The sequence below is a fragment of the Danio rerio genome, chromosome 16, assembly GCF_052040795.2.
Source record: "Danio rerio strain M-AB ecotype USA chromosome 16, GRCz13ab, whole genome shotgun sequence".
Classification (NCBI taxonomy): Eukaryota; Metazoa; Chordata; class Actinopteri; order Cypriniformes; family Danionidae; genus Danio; species Danio rerio.
In genome coordinates this window covers 8,756,376-8,783,163 of record NC_141036.1, presented here as the reverse complement: position 1 = coordinate 8,783,163, position 26,788 = coordinate 8,756,376, and the positions used below count along the sequence as shown (strand labels likewise).

General features: G+C 36.9%; 1 protein-coding gene and 2 long non-coding RNA genes across 13 annotated transcripts in view; 1 reads left to right on the top strand and 2 right to left on the bottom strand.

Moving 5' to 3' along the window:
- LOC147840126 (uncharacterized) overlaps positions 1 to 26,788 on the bottom strand; it is a 402,217-nt gene that overhangs the window by 44,539 nt on the left and 330,890 nt on the right. The gene's annotated exons all lie outside the window — the stretch shown is intronic.
- grb10b (growth factor receptor-bound protein 10b) overlaps positions 1 to 26,788 on the top strand; it is a 156,176-nt gene that overhangs the window by 63,642 nt on the left and 65,746 nt on the right. For all 10 annotated transcript variants that reach the window (XR_015510994.1, XR_015510995.1, XM_087286607.1 and 7 more), the window contains 2 exons: positions 14,317 to 14,524; positions 18,119 to 18,260. Coding sequence is in view for 8 of the 10 variants with exons in the window: in XM_087286607.1 (XP_087142733.1) it covers positions 14,317 to 14,524; positions 18,119 to 18,260 (350 nt within the window). In the remaining 2 variants the exon portion in view is untranslated. The remainder of the gene's footprint in view (positions 1 to 14,316; positions 14,525 to 18,118; positions 18,261 to 26,788) is intronic.
- Positions 1,993 to 4,057, bottom strand: LOC147840127 (uncharacterized). The gene is made up of 2 exons (XR_015511044.1): positions 3,065 to 4,057; positions 1,993 to 2,559 (listed from the first exon to the last, which is right to left on the bottom strand). It is a non-coding gene; the product is annotated as an uncharacterized LOC147840127 (long non-coding RNA).

The window sequence follows — 26,788 nt, the reverse complement described above, 5'->3', positions numbered from 1 at the left end:
GTGGGGGAAACCGGAGCACCCGGAGGAAACACACGTGAAGGCAGGGAGAACATGCAAACTCCACACAGAAACTTCAACTGAGCCGAGGCTCGAACCAGCGACCCAGTGACCTTCTTGCTGTAAGGTGACAGCACTACCTACTGCGCCACTGCTTCGCCCGACACAGAATCAATAAAAAAAATATTAGCAATCGTACACACACACTTGTACCTATATTCCAGTGGGGACTGGCATTGACATAATGATGTTACTACTGTATAGACTAAACAGTGGATTCTATTCATCTCACTACCCAAACTCTATCCCTAAACTTTACAAGAAACAATCTGCATTTTTTACAATACACATTTTCTGTATGATTTAATATTTACCCCTGGAGATTTTGGTTTCAGATTATACAGCTTTCATGTCCGCACCAGGACATAAAAACAAGTACAAGTACAAGTACAAGTACACACACACACACACACACACACACACACACACACACACACACACACACACATTTGTTTTTGTGAAAATTGGGGACATTACATAGATTTCCATTCATTTTATACTATCCAAACCGTATATTGTATTGCCCTCACCCCAACCTACCCCTAAATCCAACCGTCACAGGAGACTGTGTGCAGCTTTACTCTCTGATTAAACTTATTCTGTAGGATTTATAAGCATTTTAAGAAATGAGGACGTCACCAATGTCCTCATATTTCACCTCCTTTTTGTAATACCTGTGTGTCATACCTAAGTCGCACACATGCAGAAATAGAGATGGAAAATTCTGGATAAATTAAAAAAATAAAAATACAACTTGTATGTTTACTTTTTTCCCCAATTTCTGTTTAACAGAGAGAAGATTTGTTCAACACATTTCTAAACATAAAAGTTTTAATAACTCATTTCTAATAACTGATTTATTTTATCTTTGCCATGATGACAATAAATTTTATTTGACTAGATATTTTTCAAGATACTTCTATACAGCTTAAAGTGACATTTAAAAGCTTAACTAGGTTAATTAGGTTTACTAAGCAGGTTAGAGTAATTAGGCAAATTATTGTATAATGATAGTTTGTTCTGTAGACTGTCGAAAATATATACATAGCCTAAAGGGGCTAATAATTTTGACCTTAACATGTTTTTTAAAGAGTTAAAAACTGCTTTATTCTAGCTGAAATAAAACAAATCAGACTTTCTCCAGAAGAAAAGATATCAGACATGCTCTGAAAATTCCCTTGCTCTGTAAAACATAATTTGGAGGGGGAAAAAAAGAAGAAAAAAAAAAGAATTACATACACACCCACAATTTTTCTGAATTATTAGCCCTCTTGAATTACTAGCCCCCCCTGTATATTTCCCCCCCAATTTTTGTTAAAGAGAAATATTTTTTTCAACAAATTTCTAAACATAATAGTTAAAAAACTTATTTCTAATAACTGGTATCATTTATCTTTTCAATGATGACAGTAAATAATATTTTAATAGATATTTTTCCAGATGCTAGTATTCAGCTTAAAGTGCAGTTTAAAGGCTTTGCTAGATTAATTATGCAAGATTTGCGTAATTACTCAAATCATTGTATAAAAGCAGCTTGTTCTGTAGACATTCAAAAAATAAATAGTTTAAGGGGGCTATCAATATTGACCTTAAAATGGTTTAAAAAATATATAAAACGGCTTTTATTCTAGCCGAAATAAAACAAATCATACTCTAGAAGAAAAATTATAATAGGAAATACTGTGAAAAAATCCTTGCTCTGGTAAACATATAAATATATATTTAAATTAATTTTCTGTCCTTGTCCCATTCCTGTTATTTAGTCCCCCACCTATCCCCCACCATATTATACATATCTCCCTCCTTTTCTCATTCTCAGTATGGAGCTTCTATATAAAGGTACTGTATTGTTTGAGAACTCTTCAGAGTGCTGTCTATATTTGTGAAAAGACTAGCTCCACTGCTTCCTTTCACATGTATAAATCCGTGTGTGTGTTTTTGAAGCACACGTCTCCCCCCACGGGCCTTCCACAGGACGCTCATGCCCAAACAACTCCTCCTTTCCTCTTTTAGCATGCCTGTCTCTTTGTTCGCTCACAATTTGCATGGTAATTGTCACCAGCTGGATGGTCTAATGGACTCAGTCATAAAAATGGTGCTACAAAACATGTTTTAAAACTTTTGCATTTGTCTTTAACAGTCCGAACTAATTTAACCACTTTGTTTTGGGCACAGAATCAGCAGCCTCAAAAGCAGATTAACTTGGATGTTTTTGTCACATTGCCACTAATGGAACCACTACTAAAGTGGACCCAAATTACTGACATCTCAGGGTGTTTTCAAGCATCAACCTTTACTAAAGACTGGAATCTACTTGGACGTTTTACATAGACAAATGTCTAAGGCCCAGAAATACCGTGAGATTACTGACCATTCCAAATGATCTAGTCATAAGTAAACAGTACAGTCAGGTACAATAACTCAAATTAAATGGCACAAATCCTTATTGATCCATTGTGATCATTGAAGTTCTCTTTGCTAGACTCAGGGTGTTCACACATGCTATGTTTGATTCTAGTACAACAAACTAGTGTAACAAGTGCACAACATGTTAAAGGGCACCTATGGTGAAAAATCTACTTTTCAAGCTGTTTGGACAGACATGTGTGTAGGTATAGTGTATAGACCGTCATATTTCCCTGCTTAAAAATCCAGCTTAAACCAGCCTAGCATGGTTGGCTGGTTTTAGCTGGTCGACCAGCTTGGTTTTAGAGGGGTTTTGGCCACTTCCAGGCTGGTTTTCAGCCATTTCCAGGCTGGTTTTAGCTGGTCAGGCTGGGAGATTACCAGCTAAAACCAGCTTGACCAGCCTAGCCAGGCTGGGAGCCCAGCTAAAACCAGCTATGTCCAGCCTAAAACAGGATGGTTAAGCTGGTTTTAGATGGTTTTGGCTGGTCACTTTCCAGCTTGACCAGCTAAGACCAGGCTGGAAATGGCTGGAAACCAGCCTGGAAGTGGCCAAAACCCCTCTAAAACCAGGCTTGTCGACTAGCTGAAACCAGCCAACCATCCTAGGCTGGTTTAAGCTGGATTTTTCAGCAGGGAGGGGTGATATAAACACACCCAGTCCTTTTTTTAAAATAAAATAACATAAAAACGGTGGACCAATCCAGATCAGATCGACTGCAACTTGACGTAGGAGTGCGGTCCTCACGCTCACCAATATTGATTGACAGGCGCGCATCATCACATCCTCAATTTATTGTTTCACGTCCTCCATTTTCAGCGTGTGAGTCAAAGCGATGTCACTAAAGGAACACCCTTGCTCTGTTTTTAGATGTAAGGCTCATTGGGCTCAACACAAGATCAATATTCTTCACATTATCGTTCTAATCGGAATTATTGTTTGTACCTTTAGGTAGGTTTGCAGACATGTGTACTTTTCATTACGTCTACCTTAAACTTCAGCCGTTTGCATATCACGCGGTCATAGAAGCTCCCTGTGATCTTAAGGTGCAGCTGGAAAGTTCAAGCGTGTTGCCTTATGTGTGCATCTCTCCATTGGAAATAAAATAACGAACTTGCCTGCAGGTTGCACACCAGAAGCGCCGCTCTACGTGGCTCGGCTCAGCATTTTAGAATTGTAAACATAGGTTTCTATCAGGGTACACACAACGGCGCTTCAAGTCGGTGGCTGTTCGCGGAGCCCAGCCACGATTCGGGACACTTCATGTTTCTGCTGCGCCACAGAGCGCCATCTGAATAGTTTCATTTTAATTAACATGCGAATGTCTGAGTGTGCCGTGTCACGGCTCTGGTGCCTCAATCAAAGTTAATTCAGTGGTTTATTAGTCTCTGTGTACAAGCTCAGCACTTAAAACTAGCACACAGAGTCGGCACCAATAGCCTAGTGGTTAAGTGCGCCGATATATAGCACTAAGGTGCTCACAGCAACCTGAGTTATATTCACGGCTCGAAGTCCTTTGCCGATCCTTCCCCTCTCTCTGCTCCCCATTATTTCCTGTCAGTTATCTACACTGTTCTATCCATTAAAAAGGTTAAACAAACAAAAAACAAAAAAACGCTCACAGTTGCTATAAAACTATATAAAGACACAAATGATTGTGTACTCTCTGCTTGTTGTGTCCGAGTCATACATGTACAGCTGAATGCTGGTCCTCTCACTTATGTCGCTTCTCTCTGTCTGCCTGTCGCCATACACAAAGTGGGGGAGCTCTTGGCTCTGCCTCCTTGTTAAGTTGGGCGGGAAGTCGAAACTAATTTTCATGTCAACACACCCCTAAAACAGCGAGCTGTGTACAAGCCCCCAAAATAACACTTTTGAACACATTATAATAAAAAAATCTGAACTGTGTTTGGAACTGAACCTAAACTGGCACACTCAGAAGAACCTTAATGTTAATATTAAATCATAAAAAAGGGTAAACTATGTGCCCTTTAATGCACACTCTATATTGACACTGACATACAAACTGATGAACTATAGTAGGTTTAGTTAGTGGCAGGTTGTCAAACTTTTAATTAATTGGAAATGATTGGCTCATTTTTGGTTTGATCCCAGCCAGCCATGTGCAGGCTGTTTGCTACCTGACAAGCGGCAAAAGAGTTGGCAGAACTCAGCTGACCTCAGCCTGGATTCTAAACAGCTTTCTTCTCTGTAATCAGATTCTGGCGCAGCAGTCTCTACTTTCACAAATACTGTTGGCATTAGTGTAATCAGCTGATTTCCCACACAGTAATAAAATAGTACTTTGGATGTAGTGTTCTCGTGGCTGCTGAGTCAGTTTGCTTTGCTTCTGGACTTGTTGAAATGTTGAGTACTGACTGCAACTGGAGGCCCTCTACTATTGAATCATTCATGTCTCAGAGACACAGGCGTCTGTCTGAGCAATTTATTAGATTTAAATGATATTACTCATTCTTTCAGCTTAGTCCCTTATTTATCAGGGGTCACCACAGTGGAATGAACCGCCAACTAATCCAGCATACTGTGTGTTTTACGCAGCGGATGCCCTTCCAGCTGCAACCCAGTACTGGAAAACACCAATACACCCTCACAATCACATACACACATACATTATGGTCAATTTCATTTGTACCATTCACCTGTATCGTATGTCTTTGGACTGTGGGGGAAAACGTTGCACCCGGAGCCAGAACAAGTGCTGCCTAAATGATATTATGTACTGTAAAAATCAAAAGCTTTTAGTATTCAGATATATTAGTATATATCTCTTTTTTACTTACTGTTAAGACTACAGCACATGTTAGTTATCACGCACCTACACAGTTGAGCATACAGTAGATTCGCTCGACACCTGCATGTGAAAACTCTCATCATATCTTTGTACTTTTTCTCTTCCAAATTTAAAGGAACACTACACTTTTTGGGGATTATTTTACAAGTCCCCTAGCGTTAAACTGTTGGATTTACAATTTATGACTGTTATGCAACTGTATTCTCTTTAGTTACATTGTGTACTAAGACAGAAAAGTTGTTTTCTAGGTTAACATGTCTAGAAGCTGTACTCTAATTTTGGCTTTTCAGATTTTCAAGTTTTGCATAATATAATTGCAGCAGAGTTATTACGCTGGAATGAGTATAGTTTCTGTCCTTATCAACCTAGAAAATAGCAAATAGCAACTTTTCATTGTCCATCTGTCTTAGCTTGATGTAACCACATGATGCCTCAAACTCATTCATTCATTTTCCTTCGGCTAAGTCCCTTATTTATTAGGGGTCGCCACAGCGGAATTAACCACCGACTATTCCAGCATATGTTTTACACAGCAGACATCCTTCCAGCTGCAGTGGAGTATTGGGAGACACCCATACACTCTCACATTCACACACACTCGGCAATTTAGTTCATCCAATATGCAAACTGAGCCCCCGTGACGCCTATATATTCATTCACTCATTTATTTTGTTTTCAACTCTTTATTAATCAGGGGTAGCCACTGCAGAATGAAACGCTATCTTATGCAGCATATGTTTTTCTCAACGGATGTCCTTTCAGCCGCAACCCAGTACTGGAAAACACCCATACACACTCTTTCACACACATACCCTAAGGCCAATTTAGCTTATTTAATTCACCTATAGCGCATGTCTTTGGACTGGCTGGGAAACCAGAGCACCTGGAGGAAATCCACATGAACACACACACACACACACACACACACACACATATATATATATATATATATATATATATATATATATATATATATATATATATATATATATATATATATATATATATATATATATATACATATATATATATATATATATATATATATATATATATATACACACACACACACACACACACACACACACACACACACACACTCACTCACTGGCCACTTTATTAGGTACACCTGTTCAGCTGCTTGTCAATGCATTTAGGCATGTAGACATGATCAAAACGATCTGCTGCTGTTCAAACAGAGCATCAGAATGGGGAAGAAAGGTGATTTAAGTGACTTTGAATTAAGGACACTTTAAAACTTTAAATTATTGAAATGTATATATATATATATATATATATATATATATATATATATATATATATATATATATATATATATATATATATATATATTACCAAATAATAAGTAAATAGGCTAAATTTTCAGTGACACTTTATTTTCATGTCCTGTGAAGATGCTGTTGCTGAACTTCTATTTGAAATTGACTTGTCATATTATTAGTATTATCATATTAACATATATGATTTTTTTAAAACAAACTCCAGTAGACACCTTTATGTGTAAATTTCTATCAGTTTTTTAAACAAGGCAGGCTGAGAATGGATTGCAGCTCCCTCTGCTGGATATACAAAAATATGCTTCCTACAAGCGCATGAACTGAACTGATAAAGCAACATTACACACACAAATGTGAATATATTATCATTTACAGATCTTTTTTCAAATTCCTAATCAGTATGACTTTCTTTTTTCTTATGTGAAAAGGTTGTATCAGACTTAAAAAATAAAATGATAATCTAAAACAGGTTTTTGGTAGCTTTGTGCAAAATTATGATAAAATGTTTTAGCCAACAAAGGAATAGATGCAGTTTTAATTCTTTTGGTCCGATTAGAAACTTTGCAGTGTGAAAGCGAATCGCTCCAAGAGCAAAGAGCAACAATCTTAACATTTGCAATCTCTGTTTCGAAACAACTGAATCGATTCATAGGTGTGAAAGCACCCTAAATGTAAGGAATTATTATTATTCATTTGAGCTATAACTTGTACATGTGTCATATGTGGATACCCAGCTCGGGTATCCAAAATACTTTGTATTTAAGTGTTAATAACTTTTGTACAGTAGAATAAAAACCAAGATGATGCATATGTGCATAAGATATAGCTGTAAGGGGGTCTGGTGCAATGCTAGCCCCTTAAATCTTAAAGAGAAAGTCGATGAAGTCACAGTACCGGGTCCACAGAGTTTTTGAGGTCAAACAAATCTTACTTCGATGTTTTTTTCTCATTTCTAGTCCAAAAATGTAAAAAATCTTAAACCAAAAAGCATTTTTTAGACTAGTAAAAGATTTGTCTTGTTTTCAGGAAAGAAACTAGTGAAAATTAAGTAAAATTAAACTTACCGCTTTGGCAGGTTATTTAGTTTGTTTTAAGGAAAAACTTTTTTTATTTCATTTTAACTTGATCTTTGTTTCTAAAAACAAAACTTTTTTATTGTCTACAAAATCCTTCTTGATTTGAGAGTTTTTAGATACTTTGACTAGATACTGTATAAGTCAAAACCTTTTTTGTCCTTTGTTGACTTTTGTTTTAAACACAATAAGTTTGCACATAGCACATATTTATAGCACAATATGCAAAAGAATAATGAATACTGTCATTTTAAAACGTTAAAGATCCTGCACCCTATTTATTGCTAAACTATATAATGAGTGACCAGAATATACAGTATATGTAACTGTCTTTATGTTTATGACGCTAGATTTTGAGGCACAGATTGGAGTACACATTTGATTAGAAGTGTTGATTCTCAGAAATATGGTTTTGGAGTCCTGTTTTTCATGATAAGCCATGTTCAATTAAAACGTCTTGTCAATCACGGTTCTTTCTAGAATGATAGACCTGTTTGTCTGGTTTGAACAGACAGTTTGAGTTCAGACAAAGGACAGTAAACACGTCTCACAATCACAGATGCCAGCATGAAATGAAAATTTATGTTATTGTTAGCAGAAGTTTTTTTTTTTTTTTATATTTTAATTTTAAAATATTTGACACTTTATTTAATATGTTATTTTAATAATAAAAATATTTATAAATTTTTTTCATTTCCAATTTAATTTAATTTAATTCCTTTTTTTAAATCTAGTAGATTATTAAATTTTAAATGTAATTTAATTATTTACATTTTTTTATTTAAAAAACAAATTTAACTCAATGTTTTATTTTGTAGTTTGTCATTTTAAATGTTATTAAATATTTTAATTTAAAAGTAATTTAAATATTTTATTTTATTTTATTTTTTAAATATTTTAATTTAATATTTTATTTTGTAGTTTATTTTTTTCAAATGTTATTTAATATTTTATTATACATTTAATTTTATTATTATTTTTTTACATTTAACTTTAATAAAATTTTCATATAATTCAATATTTTATATAAAGTTTAATTTAATATTTTATTATCTTTGTTATGTGTCATAATTTTTGTGGTATCTTTGCTATTTTTTTTATTGTATTTTATTTTATTTTATTTTATTTTATTTTATTTTATTTTATTTTATTTTAGCAAAGGTTCAAAACCTTTTCCCTTTGGCACACCCAGTGGTGTGATTTCACTCCCGGCCTCCCCACCTTGTGTGTGTGTGTGTGTGTGTGTGTGTGTGTGTGTGTGTGTGTGTGTGTGTGTGTGTGTGTGTGTGTGTGTGTGTGTGTGTGTGTGTGTGTGTGTGTGTGTGTGTGTTTGTGTGTGTGTGTGTGTGTGTGTGTGTGTGTGTGTGTGCATCTTAGCTCTCCGGGATCTCTAAGTAGAGAAGGGGCTTACCTGTCTCTATTAATACATTGGGATCAGCTGATTATCTGATGGGTTTGGAGAAAAAGGTCTTGCAGAGGGCACAGGTGACCCAATCTTTGGGTCGGGAGATGAAAGGGTCAGAGATAGAATGGTGTGCAATTTCAGTCAATTTTCTTCTAAACAGATAAGATTTAATAAACCGAACACTCTTCAGTATTTTACCATGTTTAAAAAAAAAATCTAATGACCTGACAGTTTCAGGAGATTTAACCATTTGAACCTAGATAACCATAGGAAAGATGGGTAATTTAAAGCAATAGCTGTTTAAGTTTAATTCAACACAAAATAAGATGTAATAAAGATTTTTTTGAAATTAGTAACTATTGACTTTCATAGTAGGGAAACAAATATGAAAGTCAATGGTTACAGGTGTTCAGCTTTCTTCAAAATACCTGATCTATCCCTTTATGTTTGAATATGCATAATGAGTGCATGCATGTGTATGAGTGTGTGTCTGTGTGCGCTTGTGTGTGTGTGTAAGAATGCTGGAAGTTCTAGAAATTGCTTGATTTTAATCTAAAAATTGCTTGATTTTAATCTTTTGTTTTTAAGGTTTGATAAGTGCTTAGATCTGAAATAAAGTGTTAGTTTTTTCTAATTTGTCATAATTTATTTTACTAACTAGGTAATAATTATTAACTATTTAAAATCACAAAAAAGTAAAAAAAAAAAAAAAAAAAAACTTCCTGCCAGCTGCTAGTCACATTACTTGTGTTCTACAGTATTACCTGTAGGTGGAGCTATATGAAACTCATATCACCAAAGCTATAGCTACTTTACGTGACACAGAGAATGCCAATGTCATGTTATTATTAATCTTAATTATTTAATATTCATTCTAAACAAATAATAAGATCAATAACACAAATGGCGCATAAATAGTGCTTAACTTTGGAAAAGGTGTAAGACCCCTTGTGTGAGTGTGTCTTGGTATTCTCTTAGTCGACTAAAGTGATAGTTCACCTGAAAATTTAAATTTACTCACTATTTACATAGACTTGGATCTAAACTTTTATGAGTTTCTTTCTTCTGTCGAAAAACAAAGCAGATATTTTGAAGAAAGCGGGAAACCTGTAACCATTGGCTTCCATATTTGTTTGTCCTACTATGGAAGTCAACTTTTCTGTGAACTACCTCTTTAATGGTAGTGGCAACCACATCAAGAAAATCAAACATTAAAAAAGGAGACATTTTTCTTTTAGGGTAATATTTGCAGACCGTATCATATAAAAATATTTATATCTAACATCATTTTTGAAAACAGAGTGTGTATGTGTGTTGCGTATGTGGCAAAGTGGTGAGTGCTGTACAGTCACTTTGGTATATGTTTTGATTTTGTGTTGTATTTTTGTGGTGGAAATTCTGTATATTAAAAAAATAGATTAATGGTATGTCAGTTAGGTATATCAAAAAGATATATCAAATAATGAGTTTCACTAATCCTAATTTGTAAAAGATTAATATGTTGTTTTTCATAATACTATGGCGTCTGAGAGTTAAACGGTCCCATTACACATCTGCACATCCCTGATCGCCCTCAAGTGGTGTAACTATGAAATGCCTTTCTGGAAGTTCATAAATTGTGTTTGATACTCTCATTTTAAGATGTGCAGCAATTGTTTCAGCAAAATACTATGTAATTTACTATGTGGCAACTGCTATATACTGTAAATATACTGTACTGTACTGTACTGTTATTTATTACACATGACCAGTATTGCGTGTAATGACATTTTTCCACTGAAAAAAGTAAAGTAAATATAATTTTAGGACATTCTTAGGTAATTTAATTACAGTTTAATTCAGCAGTTCGGTATTAATCAGTTCATAGGTTTATTTTGCAGAATAATTCTGTTGTTCAACTTAAGAAGGTTTCATTTATCAAAATGATTGCTCATGCAGTGCGAATCGAACAATGAGTGAAAAATGAGTTCATGAAATTATAAAACAGGTATACATTTTTATGAAACACTATTCCTTCATGTTGCACTGTACCTTCACTATAACACAAATCGATTAAGTGGATTGAAAATAAAAAGTTGTCAAAAAACTCAAGAATCATGTTGATTCAGCTCATTTTTAATAAGTAGTTTAGTAAACATTTCCCAGAGATGGAAGTGGTTGGAAGGGCATCCGCTGCGTAAAAACGTGCTGGATAAGTTGGCGGTTCATTCCGCTGTGGCGACCCTGAGTTAATAAAGGGACTAAGCCGACAAGAAAAGGAATGAGTTTAGTAAACAGCAAAAATCTTTTTTTTTTTTTGAGCGAAGCAGAGAATGAATGAATCGAAATTAAAGACAATATATGGGATGTATGAAATATGGTGTCATTACTTCGAAACAGTTTGTGCTTTGATGCAAGTCTTATTTGTTTTGTTATTTTTAATAAAGCTAAAGGATTCCGTTTGATTCAAATGTAAAAAGTAAGAGTTAATTTTCATTGTCTATGTATTGAGATTTATATTGGGTCCTATGGAGTTGTACTAAGTTAAGCAATTTAATGATTGAGTACACTGTTAATGTGTTTGTAAATTAAACACAATATTTAGCTTTATTATAAACTGTATTTTACTGTAGGACAGTTATGCAGTATGTTACTGTATTTTTAAATTTGCATTGTGAAAATAACTATTTTACAGTAAAGATTGACAATACTGTAAATACATATACAGCAATGTTAATGGTGCTGTAAATGTAAATACAGTATTTTTGCTGTAAATGATTTACAGTAAGTTACTATAGATTCTACAGAAAGTTGTTAACAGTGTAATTAGGTTGTTTTTCAGACATAGTAATTAGAAAAGTGATACTATTATTGTAGTTAGTAATTGGTAATTAATTCAATTTTTGGAACTCACCCGAGACTATGGATGCATCCGAAATCGTGTACTATGGTACGTTAAAAACAGGATTTGAGCAGAGTAGTATGTCCAAATTCATAAGCTGCGTCCCAAATGGCAAACTATACACTATGCACTCATGCACTATGTACTTATGCACTTACACACTCAACAGGATAGTATATGTATGTAGTGTCATCCCAAAAGGCACACTGTTTTTTTACTAAGCGGAAATTTAAACCGTTTCCCTGATGACGTTTGACGGTTGCCAGATCAGTGAAGTAAATGACCGAATTATCAAATAATACCTGCCGTGAGTATTACCGCATTCACCATCGGGAGGTGCTATAATCACTCTCGTAGAAGAATTTTGCTTTCACCATACAAAATAAATAAAGTTATTCAACTTGTGCGTCCGATAGCTCCGCCCCTTCCGCTACGTAAGCAAACCTGCGGTCATTGAGTGCGTTTAGTGTCCATCGTTACACACTTCATTTTACCGGCTGAATGAGTGCATCATCCGGGTAATTAAAGTGCACTTAGTATTTTTAGAGTTTTCAGTGTGAACACACTACTTACACTATTTATACTACAGAATGGCGTAGAATAGTGCATAAGTATGCGATTTGGGACGCAGCTACAGTATTTGTTGTGAAAAAGGACTACTTTTTTATTTATCATTTTTGTCTCTTTTCTTTTCTTTAAACAATTGTATTTGTATTGCATAAAGGTGATATAATGAATGAACTTCTTCTGTTGAGTGTAATATGCCCTGCATAATGAAGCATTTTTGCAGAAGTAGATGAAGTTGATAGAAATGCAAAGGCCTGATTGTCTAAAATTAACTTGAGCTCTGCAGCTAAACTTTCTGTGAGACAGAGGCACGAGTGACAGCTAAGAACTGAATCCAGCATAGACCATATCTGGTGTTTTATCAGAGTAAGCTGTATAAAGGCAGCTCGCCCTATATGAGAGTGCTATCAAATTTCATGTGTGCACAGACGTTTTGCAGAAAAGAGGAAGTATGTATGGGTGCGGCCAATGGAGGACTGGAGAATGATTAATAAGTGAAGATATCCAATAAACTCCACCTGTTAATATCAGCTACGTATAAATGGAATTTTGTGAATCGAATTATTCATTTGTATCATTCATTTGACTGTGAAGATAAACCTCTCCTGACCCCTTTTATTGAACACATATGTAATTGATAACCATTCCAACATATTAAAAAAAAAACAACAAGTACCCGAATGAACGACTACCTCTGGCGAGATTCTAGAGTGCACGTCCAGTGAATGCTACACTATCCCATGATGCCTTGCAAGAGAATTCATTAATGGGAAGGGACGCAACTGACGTGTGTAGGTCACATGATAATGACAAATTGCAGATGCAGTAGATCTAAGTTCCACTCATACTACTCACATTCATACTAGAATAGAATGTAATTTTTTTAATGGTCGTGAAGTAAATTCCAATTCAAATGTAGTACACACTTAGAGTAGGTGATTTTAGATGCAACCTACACTTACGCAAAAAAAAAATGATGCTTGCTGTTTGTTCAAACTACTTATTTAATAAGAGCTAAAACAACACAATTCTTGATTTTTTGGTGGGGGACAACTTAATTGTTTTATGTTCAATCCACTTAAATGTGTAATAACTAATACCTAAATACTTTCATGCTATCCTGACACAAATTAATTGTGTAAAGGCCAGCTTTTTTTAGAGTGTACAGATGAAATCTGAATTATTAGCCCCCCTGAATTATTAGCGCCATTGTTTATTTTTTTTTCTGCCAATTTCTGTTTAATGGAGGGAAGATTGTTTCAGCACATTTCTAAGGATATTAGTTTTAAAACTTATTTCTAATAACGGATTTATTTTATCTTTGACATGATGACAGTAAATAACATTTTGCTTGATATTTTTCAAGATACTTCTATACAGCCTAAAGTGATATTTAAATGCTTAACTATATTAATAAGGTGAACTAGGCAGGTTAGGGTAATTAGGCAAGTTATTGTATAACAATGGTTTGTTCTGTAGATTATTGAAAAAAAAAATTAGCTTAAAGGGGCTTATAATTTTGTCCCAAAAATGTTTTTTAAAAAAATTAATAACTGCTTTTATTCTAGCCGAAATAAAACAAATAAGACTTTCTCCAGAAGAAAAAATATTATCAGAAATACTGTGAAAATTTCCTTGCTCTGTCAAACATCATTTGGGAAATATTTAAAAAAATAAAATAAAATCAAAAGGGTCTAATAATTCTGACTTCAACTGTATATAACATGTTGTAGCGGGATATACCTTAAAAAAGAAACTTAGATTCAATATTTTCTACTTCTTGTAACTTCTTGTCTTTGTTTCTTTTCCCCCCCAGAGGATGACGTGGATCTGGAGGCTCTGGTGAATGACATGAACTCTTCTTTGGAGAGTCTGTACACATCATGCAGTGTGCAATCCGAGTCCACTCCTCTTCTGCACAACGGCCAGCCACACCGACCCTCCGCCTACCACACACACGCTCAGCCAATCTCCCCACACCAGAGACTACGGCGGTCCCAGCCCATGAACATCCTCGCTGTCAGGTAAAATCCTGCACATGTAGACTCTATAGGGGTAGAATAATACAGATTTCTCATGGTTCGGTTTTCAGTTTTAGCGTCACTGTTTTGGTATATGATACAGTTGAAATCAGAAATATTATAGCCCTCCTGAATTATTAGCCCCCTGTATATTTTTCCCCAGTTTCTATTTAAGACAAGATTTTTTTTTACATATTTCTAAACATAATAGTTTTATTATATCATTTCTAATAACTGATTTATTTTATCTTTGCCACAATGATCACTAGATATTTTTTTAAGATACTATCATTCTGCTTAAAGTGCTAGTTAAAGGCTTTACTAGGTTTATAATGAAGTATTTTCAGCCTGATCACACAAGAAAACGTAAGTATTTTATGTTTTGTCAATTTAGTGGATAATTCGTATGCATTTGTACGAGTTCAGTTGTACGAAAATGTACTATTTTAAAAAGGAGGCGTGGTACCCAACCCCGCCCCCAACCCCAACTGTCATTAGGTGTGATGGGCAAATTGTACTAAGTTGTACGAATTAGATCGTACAATTCATACGAATTAGCCACTAAATCAAAAAGTTACGAATTGCTGTGAGATTGCGTTGAGTACTTCACCTTACATTGAATATATATTTAAGAAAAATTATGTTTAAAGGTTCAGGACACCCTGGAGAACTTTTTTTTTATATTAACAGATGTGTGTGTGTTGAGCATCAGTTAAAACAATGTTAGCACCTTTCACCTTTAATTGTGGGGATAACTGGATAATTTTGAGCTTTTGTCAGCTAATTTCAGCTTCCGGGTTTAAAATGATTTTTGGGGCGGGATCAAAATCGGCGACGTAGTGCAGCACTGCAAGTGCAATGATGACGCGTCGGTTTCTCATTATTATTCATAGCGGAGTTTTCTTATCCTATGAGAAGAGCCGGCTGCTTAATTATTCATGAGACCTGCCAGACCTGCCAGTGTCAAGCCCGAGCTGAGAGACACGGAAACCACGGCACAGTATTTAGCCGTTCATGAAGGCTCATATGCGTTTTTTCCATGATCCACGGGGTTTGTTGCATGTTTTCCCCCGCGATCTTGTCAGGGCCGATCATACAGCAAAGCTGTGTGTGTGCTGCTAGCATTTTTGTCGGGAGAGCAGCACGAGAATTAGAGAATGGCGGACGCTGTCTTTTATCAGGAGTTCGTTCACATTCAGACACATCGCCATGCTGCTGTGTTTGCCTAAATCCTCCAGATTACCAGCAGGGCTAATGGTTAAAATAGACAGGTCAGGAGACCTGCTGCACTGAGTCTGCTGGTTCCGGGGATTGAGGGAGAATCCTCATTTATAGTGTTTACATGAACACACTTCTTTATAATGATATAAATTGTGGTTGTCTGTATATGAAATTACAAATAACAAATGTATCAGGGCATTAAATCACTGTTCATTTCTTTGCATTTTAACTTTGTGAACTATAAACTCATGCATCTCCTCTTTGTGTCTCATTTTGTGAGCTAACTGTCAACAACAGTTATTCGCTCCCCTTCTCCCCTGCTGGCCACGCCCACTCCTGCCCGATGCTCGCGGAGCTCCACGCCCATTAATCATGCATCTTTTGAAAAAATTCTGAAGTAGACTTTAACCGAAAGTGGGGAGTGTCATGGCCCTTTAAGCAGCGATTTTTAGATTTTTTTTTTTAATGGAGCATGTTAGCATTTGTGCAAAGCATTTTGGGGTCACAAACATAAAGCGTTACAAATTATATTAAAATATATATCCGAAACAAAAGCTCAAATCAGACACAATGTTTTTCAGCAGAGAGAGTTGCTATTCTATTGTACTGAAAGCTCTGACAATAAATGGTTTCCATTTGGTGAGCATGTTTTTCCCTCTCAGCTGCAGGAAGTTGATCATAACGAGCTTGTGAACGAGGGTTCACTCAAGCAAAGGTTCACTCAGAGGTTACTTTTCTTCAGCTCTGAATTCCATTTCACACACCAGAGATGGGAAGTAATGAAGTAAAAATACTTTGTTACTATACTTAAGTAGATTTTTCAGGTATCGGTACTTTTTTAAGTACATTTTTGAGGCAGTACTTCTTTTCTTTCACTTGAGTACAAAAGTGTAGTCAGAACTTCAACTTTTACCAGAATCGTTTTAAACATGAGTATCTGGACTTCTACTTGATTAAAAGATGTTTTTACTTTTGCCATCTGTCACACACTACCTGATGCTCTGAAATCTACAGCATGATTGTGTGTGTGTGTACCTTGTATTATTTCCAATTGTCCCCACAAGTATAGCAATATCAGTATAATTGGACCTTGTGGCAATTTTTTTTTTAGTCCCCATGAGGACAACAGCTCATAAATCAAGTATTTTATCAAATATATGAAGTCATTTGAAAATGTAAAAGCACAGGTTGTTTCCTATGAGGGTTGGGTTTAGGGGTAGGTGGATATAATGTGCAGTCTGTACAATATAAAAATCATTAAGTCTATGGAAGAACCCATACAAATAGCTGTAAAGGTGTGTGTGTGTGTGTGTGTGTGTGTGTATGTTTACTTGTTTATGTGGTTTACGAGGACACAGTTATATAATGATATGGCATGAGGTAGCTGTAAGTTGATTTATGAGGACAAGCCTTGTGTCCTTGCAATTCAAAACACTTAAAAATCATACTTAAGTGTTCTTTTGACATTCCAAATCCGTAACAGGTTTACTTTTAGAGTTGTAGAGGGTTTAGGGTTAGGGGGACATATTATTAAATCTGTACAGTAAAAATAACACCAAGTATATGGAAAGAGGCCATACGGATAGCTGTAAATGTAGGTGTGTGTGTGTGTGTGTGTGTGTGTGTGTGTGTGTGTGTGTGTGTGTGTGTCCATGTGTGTGTGTGTACTTGTTAATGTAGTTTACGAGGACACGATTATATAGTGATATGGCATGAGGTAGTTGTAAGGTGATTCATGAGGACAAGCCTTGTGTCCTTCCAATTCAAAACACTTAAAAATCACACTTAAGTGGTCTTTTGACGTTTCAAATGTGCAACAGGTTTACTGTGATGGTTGGATTTAGGGGTAGGGGGATAGAATATACAGTCTGTATAGTATACAAATCATTAAGTCTACGGGAAGACCATATACAGATATCTGTAAAGGTGTAAGTTGTGTGTGTACTTATTTATGAGGTTTACAAGAACACATTTGTATAGTGATATGGGCATGATGTAGTTGTTAGGGGATTTATGAGGACAATCTTTGTGTCCTTGTAATTCAAAACACTTAAAAAATCATGCTTAACGTAGTCTTTTAACATTCCAAATTTACAGGATAAAATACCTTATTTAAATAGAGAGTCCTCATAAACCACATATACAAGTATGTATGTGTATGTGTGTGTGTGTTTCAGTATATTTCTGTTGAAGTTACCACTTCAAAACGGCTCAAAATCTAATGCCAGCTTCGAAAAATACCCAAAATTGTAGTGTTACCCAATGCTGATAACAATTCAAGGCCAACAGTAATTATTTCATTTGAAAGATAAAGTTCTTTGCACCTTTCATGTCCATAACACAACCCTAAATCTGACTTTGGATTCATTTCTGTAGAAGACTTCAGGAAGAGGCACAACAGTACCGGACGTCTTCACTGCCTGCCATCCCAAACCCCTTCCCGGAGCTCTGCAGTCCTGCCAGTTCCCCAACGCTCAGCTCTGGCTCCTTACCTCAGTGTCAGCCCTCAGACAAATATGTAAGTGACCTTTGTTCTCATTCCTGTTTCACTCAGAAATGGAAACCCCGAATCATATGTAAGCCCACAATATATTTTTCATTTCCACTGAGCACAACAGCAGAAATTCTGAAGAATCTTTGCGCAACTCATTTTTTATGAAGCATCAGTTTTTGTGGTGAAGTGATGACAGTAAACCCCAGACTGTTTTCTTACTCATTAATTAAAGTGCACATTATAAAAACCCATAGGAAAATCCTGATTGAATCAGCAGTGAGTTTGTCTCCCAGGTTTTATAGGGGACCTGTTATGCAATAATCGCTTTTATAAGTTGTGTGGCAACAGTGTGTGAATATACCTGTTTCTGTAATATACTTGTATATCTCAGAGATTCTCAAAGAGTTATTAAAGGGTCACGAAACACCAAAACACATTTTTTGAGCTGTTGACAGTCGTATATGTGTCCCACACTGCTAAAAACACTATTAGGACACCTATATTTCACTAAAAAGTGTAAATTGGTTGTTTTTGCGTTATTTCAAGCAAATTCGTACTTCCTGTTTGAAACGAATTTTTGAAGCTGCGTCACGGTCATGACATAATAGCGTGTATTCCAGCGTGCAGACTGGACGTCTGTGCCAGAGTGTTTCTTATTACGTCTTACAGTGTGATGCATTAATGCATGAGTAAGGCTTGGGTCAAACCAATCAGCGCGCTCTATTGTGCAACTTCATTAATATTCATTAGCGTCACCATGTTAACGCCACAGAGACGCCACGTTGTGTTGGCAAAACAAGCGTGAAGTGTTGTTTTATAGTTTGCTGCCATTAAGTTTCGTTTTCATTTTCTCTCTGTGAGAGCTCAGCTGGTTCACGTGTGGATTAACAATGTACGCGACGCTCGACAACAATAACTTACGTGTCTAAGGAGGAACATTGTTTACCTGAGAGCTGTTCTCATCTGCAAACGCTGAAATCCGGATTCGCTTGTAACGTTAGTCTCCTCTTCATAAAGACGCGGCTCTAGTTGCTGGTGATTGTCCTGTCTCTACAGATTTGGTAAGTGAGCGACCAGTGCTCTTTGTTTATTCAGTTTGTTCGTATCGAATTAAGTTAACTATTGCACTGAGTGCAAACACAGCACCGCATTTTGTGACCGGAATAACACACGCGGCTTTCTGACGCTACCTGCCGTGTGCATCTAAGTTTCCGGGAAATGCAGAGTTTTTTTTTTCTCTCATTCGCCGTGCGGTATCAAACATTGCATGAAAAAATACACGCTTAGAGCAGATCCTCGAATCAAATATCGCGTTTGTCGCGAGGGGCATGAATGAATTCCCTGAATGAAAGAGCCAAACTGCAGTTAAAGTCCAACATTTAATAATTTGGCAAATAATTCGACTACAGTTGTCCATGTAGGTTAAACACCATCACTTTCTCATGTGTGTGTATTTTGACTGAAACTCGCGCGTGCCCAAATAGACACTCCCACACCATCCCACTTTAGTTCCTCCGACACTCCCCCCTAAACAGAGCTGGACACGCCCACTTTTCTGACTTTTTCCAAAGTAGAGGTGTGAAAACACCCTGCTGAAACGAGGGGGTTTCATGGCCCTTTAAACATACTAGCTGATACTTCACATACACACTCTAAGGACATCAGACACTTATTTTGCATCTTGTAAAAAGGAGCATCATAGGGCACTTTTAATGTCATCCCATTCTATCTTTAAGTTAGAGAAGGAAAAAGAATAGGGGAACAAAACAGAAACCGGAAACAGAAAGAAGCCAAAAGCAGGTATTTTAATTATACCTTTACTTTATGTCTGGAGCACATTGAGTTTTGGCAATTATTCTCATGAAGTTATTGATAATATTCTTACACTTATGTAATGTAGAGTGAAAATGGCTTAAATTGCAGTCACATCTATCATATAATCAATGAGGGTTTGTAACATATCTTTTAAGTTTTATGGGAACTTGACATTTGTCACTATGGACTGTCATTTTAAAGAACTACACTCACCGGCCACTTTATTAGGTACACCTTTCCTACTGCTTGTTAACACAAATTTCTAATCAGTCAATAACATGGAAGCAACTCAATGCATTTATGCATGTAGACATGGTCAAGACGATCTGCTGCAGTTCAAACGAGCATCAGAACGGGGAAGAAAGGTGATTTAAGTGACTTTGAATGTGGCTTGGTTGTTGCCAGACGAGCTGGTCTGAGTATTTTAGAAACTGCTGATTTACTGGGATTTTTTTACGCACAACCATCTCCAGGGTTTACAGAAAATGGTCCGGAAAAGAGAGAATATCCAGTGAGCGGCAGTGCTGTGGGCACAATTGCCTTGATGTTGCCAGAGGAGAATGACCACAACAAGTCAGAATAGGGTCAGAATTTGCCGTCAACAACATGAAAGCATAGTTCCATCCTGCCTTTGTATCAAGGGTTCAGTAGTGTAAAACCAATTGAGCATCGTGTAAACACCACAGCCTACCTGAGTATTGTTTCTTACCATGTGCATCCCTTTATGACCACAGTGTACCCATCTTCTGATGGCTACTTCCAGTAGGAAAACACTCCATGTCATAAAGCGCAAATCATCTCAGACTGGTTTCTTGAACATGACAATGAGTTCACTGTATTCAAATGGCCTTCACAGTCGAAATACACAAAAAAGTATATTAACTGCTTAGTAAGATTAAGTTTTGACATTTCTGTTTGCTAATTTTGAAAGGCCCCTCAAAAAATTCTTGACACTTGTTGACATGTTTGCACTGTGGCATATTTGGAGATCTGAGCTCTTATTGTACATACTGTTTGGTCAATATGACTGCTCTTGAAATGTTGAATGTGCTGAAATTTAGTTTATTGTGATGTATTGCTTTAACATGTCTAAACACTGTTTTCCAAAGAAACGTGTCACTTCCTGTACAGTGTGACTCATATGATCTTACAGTAAGACTTTCAGTGTACTTACAGTAATAATAAAAATTTATGTCCACACAGATGTCCCCACAAAATCCTTTTTTTCCCCCTTTTTTTTTTGGTTAGGGCTATTTGCATACTTATTACCTAACAGAATACATTAAAGTTCACACAAACTGGACGTTGCTGAGACTCTTTTTATATACTGAATCTAAATATTAAGAAGGGAGTGGGGTTTTCTTTTGCATGTCATTCCCTCGTAGCAAACTAACAGTAAGATGGACAAGGACAATCCATCCATCCATCCATCCATCCATCCATCCATCCATCCATCCATCCATCCTAAATATCCACCCGTCCTTCCGTCCATCCGTCTATCTCTCTGTCAATCTATATATCATAATTACCCACCCATCCATCTATCCATCCATCCATCCTAAATATCCACCCGTCCTTCCGTCCATCCGTCTATCTCTCTGTCAATCTATATATCATAATTACCCACCCATCCATCCATCCATCCATCCATCCATCCATCCATCCATCCATCCATCCATCCTAAATATATGTCCGCCCGTCTGTCCATCCATCTATCTATCTCTCTGTCAATCTATCTATCCTAAATATCCAACCATCCATCCATCCATCCAAAATATCCATCTGTCAATCCGTCTATCTGTCAATCTATCTATCCTAAATATGAATTCATCCATCCATCCTAAATATGAATTCATCCATCCATCCTAAATATCCACCCATCTGTCCCTCTGTCTATTCGTCTATCCTAAATATCCATCCATCCATCCATCCATCCATCCATCCATCCATCCATCCATCCATCAATCATAAAAACCCACCCATCCATCTCTCTGTCTGTCTGTCTATCTATCCTAAATATCCATCCATCCATCTACCACCCATCCTAAATATCCATCCATCCATCCATCCATCCTAAATATCAATTCATCCATCCATCCATCCATCCATCCATCCATCCATCCATCCATCCATCCATCAATCATAAAAACCCACCCATCCATCTCTCTGTCTGTCTGTCTATCTATCCTAAATATCCATCCATCCATCTACCACCCATCCTAAATATCCATCCATCCATCCATCCATCCATCCTAAATATCAATTCATCCATCCATCCTTAATATCAGTTCATCCATCCATCAATCTATCCATCTATCCATTAAAAACATTTTTTCTTGTGTATGATAGGAAAATAAAAGTCATGCGATTTAGAAAATTATGGAAGACAGGTTCGAACCCAACAATCTCCATTCAACATATATTTTGCAAACTATTTGCCAAAATCCCAGACGTATGTTGTATTCAGTATAGTCTTACAGTATAGTATATGTGTGTCTATGATTATGGGCCAACACCTGTATTTGTATACATCGGGCATACATTGTTTGGTTCTCAGCATGTGTATTCAGGAGAGCATCTGTGATGTGCGTGTGTGTGTATATATTGCTATCTCTGGACCCCTGGCTGTTACGTGTGATCTGACTGAGGCCCTGATATATTCCTGGAAAGTCCTGTCATTGCTCCAAACTAACCAGCTCCATATGGGACCACGGTCTGTTACCGTAACACAGTCCCAATGTTACCGTAAAAATGGCTACAGACATTAATCAATTACTCTAATCCGTCTCTCTTTAGTTTTATTGTCCTGTGGATGGAACCCAGTAGGGGTCTAAGTGCTAGAGAAGACTTTCGGTCTGTTCGAAAAAAAGAAAACAACCTGGAAGAACGCCTGGAAGTCATTTAAAACAGCTGACAAATCTGCAGTGACGGATGATCTCCATAAATATAATCAAGACATCAAGCACATTGCCTGTTGTATGTATGTGCATGTGAATAGCGGACGCTATTATAGAATATGGGAAATGAGAACATATTTGCTGCTGAGCGTTCAAACATGGGGCAACACGTGGGCGATGCTAACAAAGGATGCAAACAGTGCGTCATAATGCATCAAGATAAAATAATCTCTGGTTTAATCATGGAAAGCCTGAGAAATATGACAATTTTTTTTTATATTTATACAAAGTATAATAATAATAATAATAATAATAATAATAATAATAATAATAATATTAACAATAATAGTAATTCAAATAAAAAAATGTTTGCTTACATGTTATTTATTTATTTGTTTATTTATTTATTTTTATTTTCATTTGATTAAATTGTATTTTATTTATTCATTTTATTTTATTCTTTATTTTTATTTAATTTATTTATTTATTTTTATTTTCATTTTATTTATTTATATTTTCTTTATTTATTTTATTTTTTTCTTTATTTTTTCTTTATTTATTTTATTTTTATTTATTTTAGTTTTTTTAAGTGTGAAATGGTCCTTATGGAGTTCATATTAAGAATATATACACTACCTGACAAAAGTCTTGTTCTCAATCCCAGCTGTAAGAGCAACAAATAATAACTTGACTTCAAGTTGATCATTTAAAATAGTGGCAGAAGGTAGATTTTTTTCAATGAATCATCTGTTGAACTGCATCCCAATGATCACAAATACTGCAGAAGACCTATTGGAGCTGTATATTTGTGTGTGAGGTTATTCAATGGCACACACGCACTCCACTTTCGTTAGGTGCATTGTTGTGGGCATTAATGTCGTTTTACAGAAAATTCTCTTATTTTCGAGTTTACAAAACGCATTTAAATTAAAAGGGTTGGCTATACTTTGGTATTGTTGTGAAAATAACCCTTTTTATTCCCCTCAGCCGAATCTGTCAGTGATCGTCATCTTCGAGTCATGATCAGTCCCGTGATCCCCCAAGCTCCGCTAGTGTCTGAAGGGAAAGGCACAATCACGTTTTACCAGATCTTTCATTTCGTATTTGGTGATATACTGCCGATACGTTCAGGCAAAAGATCCGAACCCAACACGATTCATTTATTCCACTCAGAGTCGATTATTTTTTTAAAGAATCAATAATTTTAAACAAACTGCACTTTCAGATCTAACCCTCAGCTTGGTGTTTTCATTCACTTAGTCCTGTGTTACACACTGCATGGAAGGTCATTTTCAAAAACCCATAATAGGGGCTCGTTAACATCTACACCTACTCCACACCTAAACCCAACCATCAGTTATTAACATCTATACCTACCACAACCCTAAACCCAACCATCACAGTTAACGTCCACATCTTCCTCAACCCTAAACCCAAACACCACAGTTATTAATGTCTACACCTTTCTCAACTCTAAACCCAACCACCACAGTTTTTAACGTACAGCCATGAGTTGTGGAGGCTTTCCTACTTGATGTGCTCACCATTGTACTGTTATTTGCAACCACAGGGGGCGACGCCTAATAGGCTAACAGTCATGACAAAACTAATGAAGAAGTCAGCGAGTTGCATGGTGGATATACTAAAGCTGCGTCCCAAATGGCACACTATACATTATGCACTTTTGCACTATGTACTTACAGTATGCACTTACACACTCAACAGTATAGTATATGTATGTAGTGTCGTCCCTAATGGCACACTAATGTTTTTTTACTAAGCGGAAATTCAAACCGTTTCCCTAATGAAGTTTGACGGTTGCCAAATTAGTGAAATAAACGACCGAATTATCAAATAATACCTGCCGTGAGTATAACCGCATTCACCATCGGGAGGCGCTATAATCACTCTCGTTTGAGAATTTTGCTTTTACCATCCAAAATAAATAAAGTTATCAAACATGTGGGTCCGATAGCTCCACCCCATCCACTACGTAAGCAAACCTGCGGTCGTTGAGTGCGTGAAGCGTCCATCATTCCACATCCCTTCATTTTACCGGCTAAATGAGTGCATCATCCAGGTAATTAACGTGCACTTAGTATTTTTAGAGTTTTCAATGTGAACACGCTACTTACACTATTTATACTACAGAATGGCGTAGAATAGTGCTTAAGTATATGATTTGGGACGCAGCGTAAATTAATGAATATAATAATATAATGTATCAAACAACAACATCTCGTTGTGACATCTGCATGGTTTATCGGGATCTCGATAACTGCAAGTTACCTCTCTAAAAACTTACTACAAGTTACACCCCTTCATGTTACACCCCTGTCTTGCAGTCCGCAGAGAGATACACTAGGAGTAAACAGCAGAAAGCTGAACGAGATGCAAATTCACTCTCTGCCAGCAGGTGGCACTTATGAACAGCAGTAAGATGTTGTTTCCTGGGTTACTAATGTAAACAAAGCAGCACATGTGTATCTCTTAAGCCTGATTTATACTTCTGGGTCAGGTGACCGGCGTAACCCACGGCACAGGCAACGCGCATGGCTGTGCATTTATACTTCTGCGCGCTGTCTTTGTCGGTCTGCATTAACACTTCCGAAACGCTAGTTGGCAGTGAGGTGTAAATGTTCCTCTGTGTCGAGTTTCTTCGCTGGTTTTTTGCTTTTCCTGAACACTTCCGGGATGTACAAGTAGCTCAAACTCGCTTATTTTGAAGCAGGAACCGGTGGACGTGCAACAACTTTAACTATGAGGTAAACACAAAACAAAACTTTACATCCGGAGCTCCTTCACGGTACTCCACACTTGTAAACAATCGCTCGCGCCATTCGCGCGGCTCTCGGTCCCGCCCAAACTCGTCAGCGCTAACAAGCTGACCAATCACAGAGCTTACACTACGCGTCGTTGCGATGTGTAGTTACCAAGTGTGCCGCAAGCCTGCGTTTGAGTGAAGGTCTCGGCCGTTAGATCGCCCCCTGGGGGCTGGCTGCAGTACAAGTCATAAAGCCCGCCTCCTCCGTGTTAATGAAGGAGACTTGAGCCCAAATAAAAAAAATTATTACACTTGCAATAAAATGTCCCGAAAGATGGTTCTGGTCGATTAAGGCACTGATTATTGAGCTGAAATAGGTGCAGATCTTCATTTTTGTAAACAGTTTGTTTTTAGCAGTAATTTAATGCTGGGCGTGTCATCGTGATTGACAGCTGTGATTGACAGTTACTCAAAGCAGCGCGTCTGAGCTTCGGCAGGAGACTGAAGTGTTATTATTCGATTTCTGTGTTATTTTACCATGACAAAATGAGTTCAGCAGTAAACTATAGTTTCTGACATACATGATCCTGGTGGAACACTGTTTATTCGCTAAGTTCAGGGCTTTTTTCGGGCTTTATTAGTTTGCTGATACACGCCTAACCACCCAGAAAGCAAAACACAGTTCTGGCTAGATTCTCGCCTGCCGGAGACTTACCCCTCAGAGCTCAGACTGACTACCTCTGCTGGACCTACTCCGGATGCCTGGACTCACTACCCGATTCCAGCCCGAGTCAATCGAGCCAGATGCGGCGGCCGAGCGAGCCGGCGCTGCCGCATGCGAGCCGGAATCAGCCCGCGACGCCGCGAGTAGGTAATGCGCTGGCGCGATTTAATATATAAAACCCTCATATTTGTTAACGTTATTACATCCATTTGTGTTGATATGACAGCAAACACATAAAGCGTTTGGTTGGAAGCTCGACTCCGCTCATTTTCGCAGCTCCTCCTCTGGCTCCATCAGACAGCCCTTCTGCGCATGTCAAGGCTCCAATTTCAGCAGTCTTTTGCGACAGTTT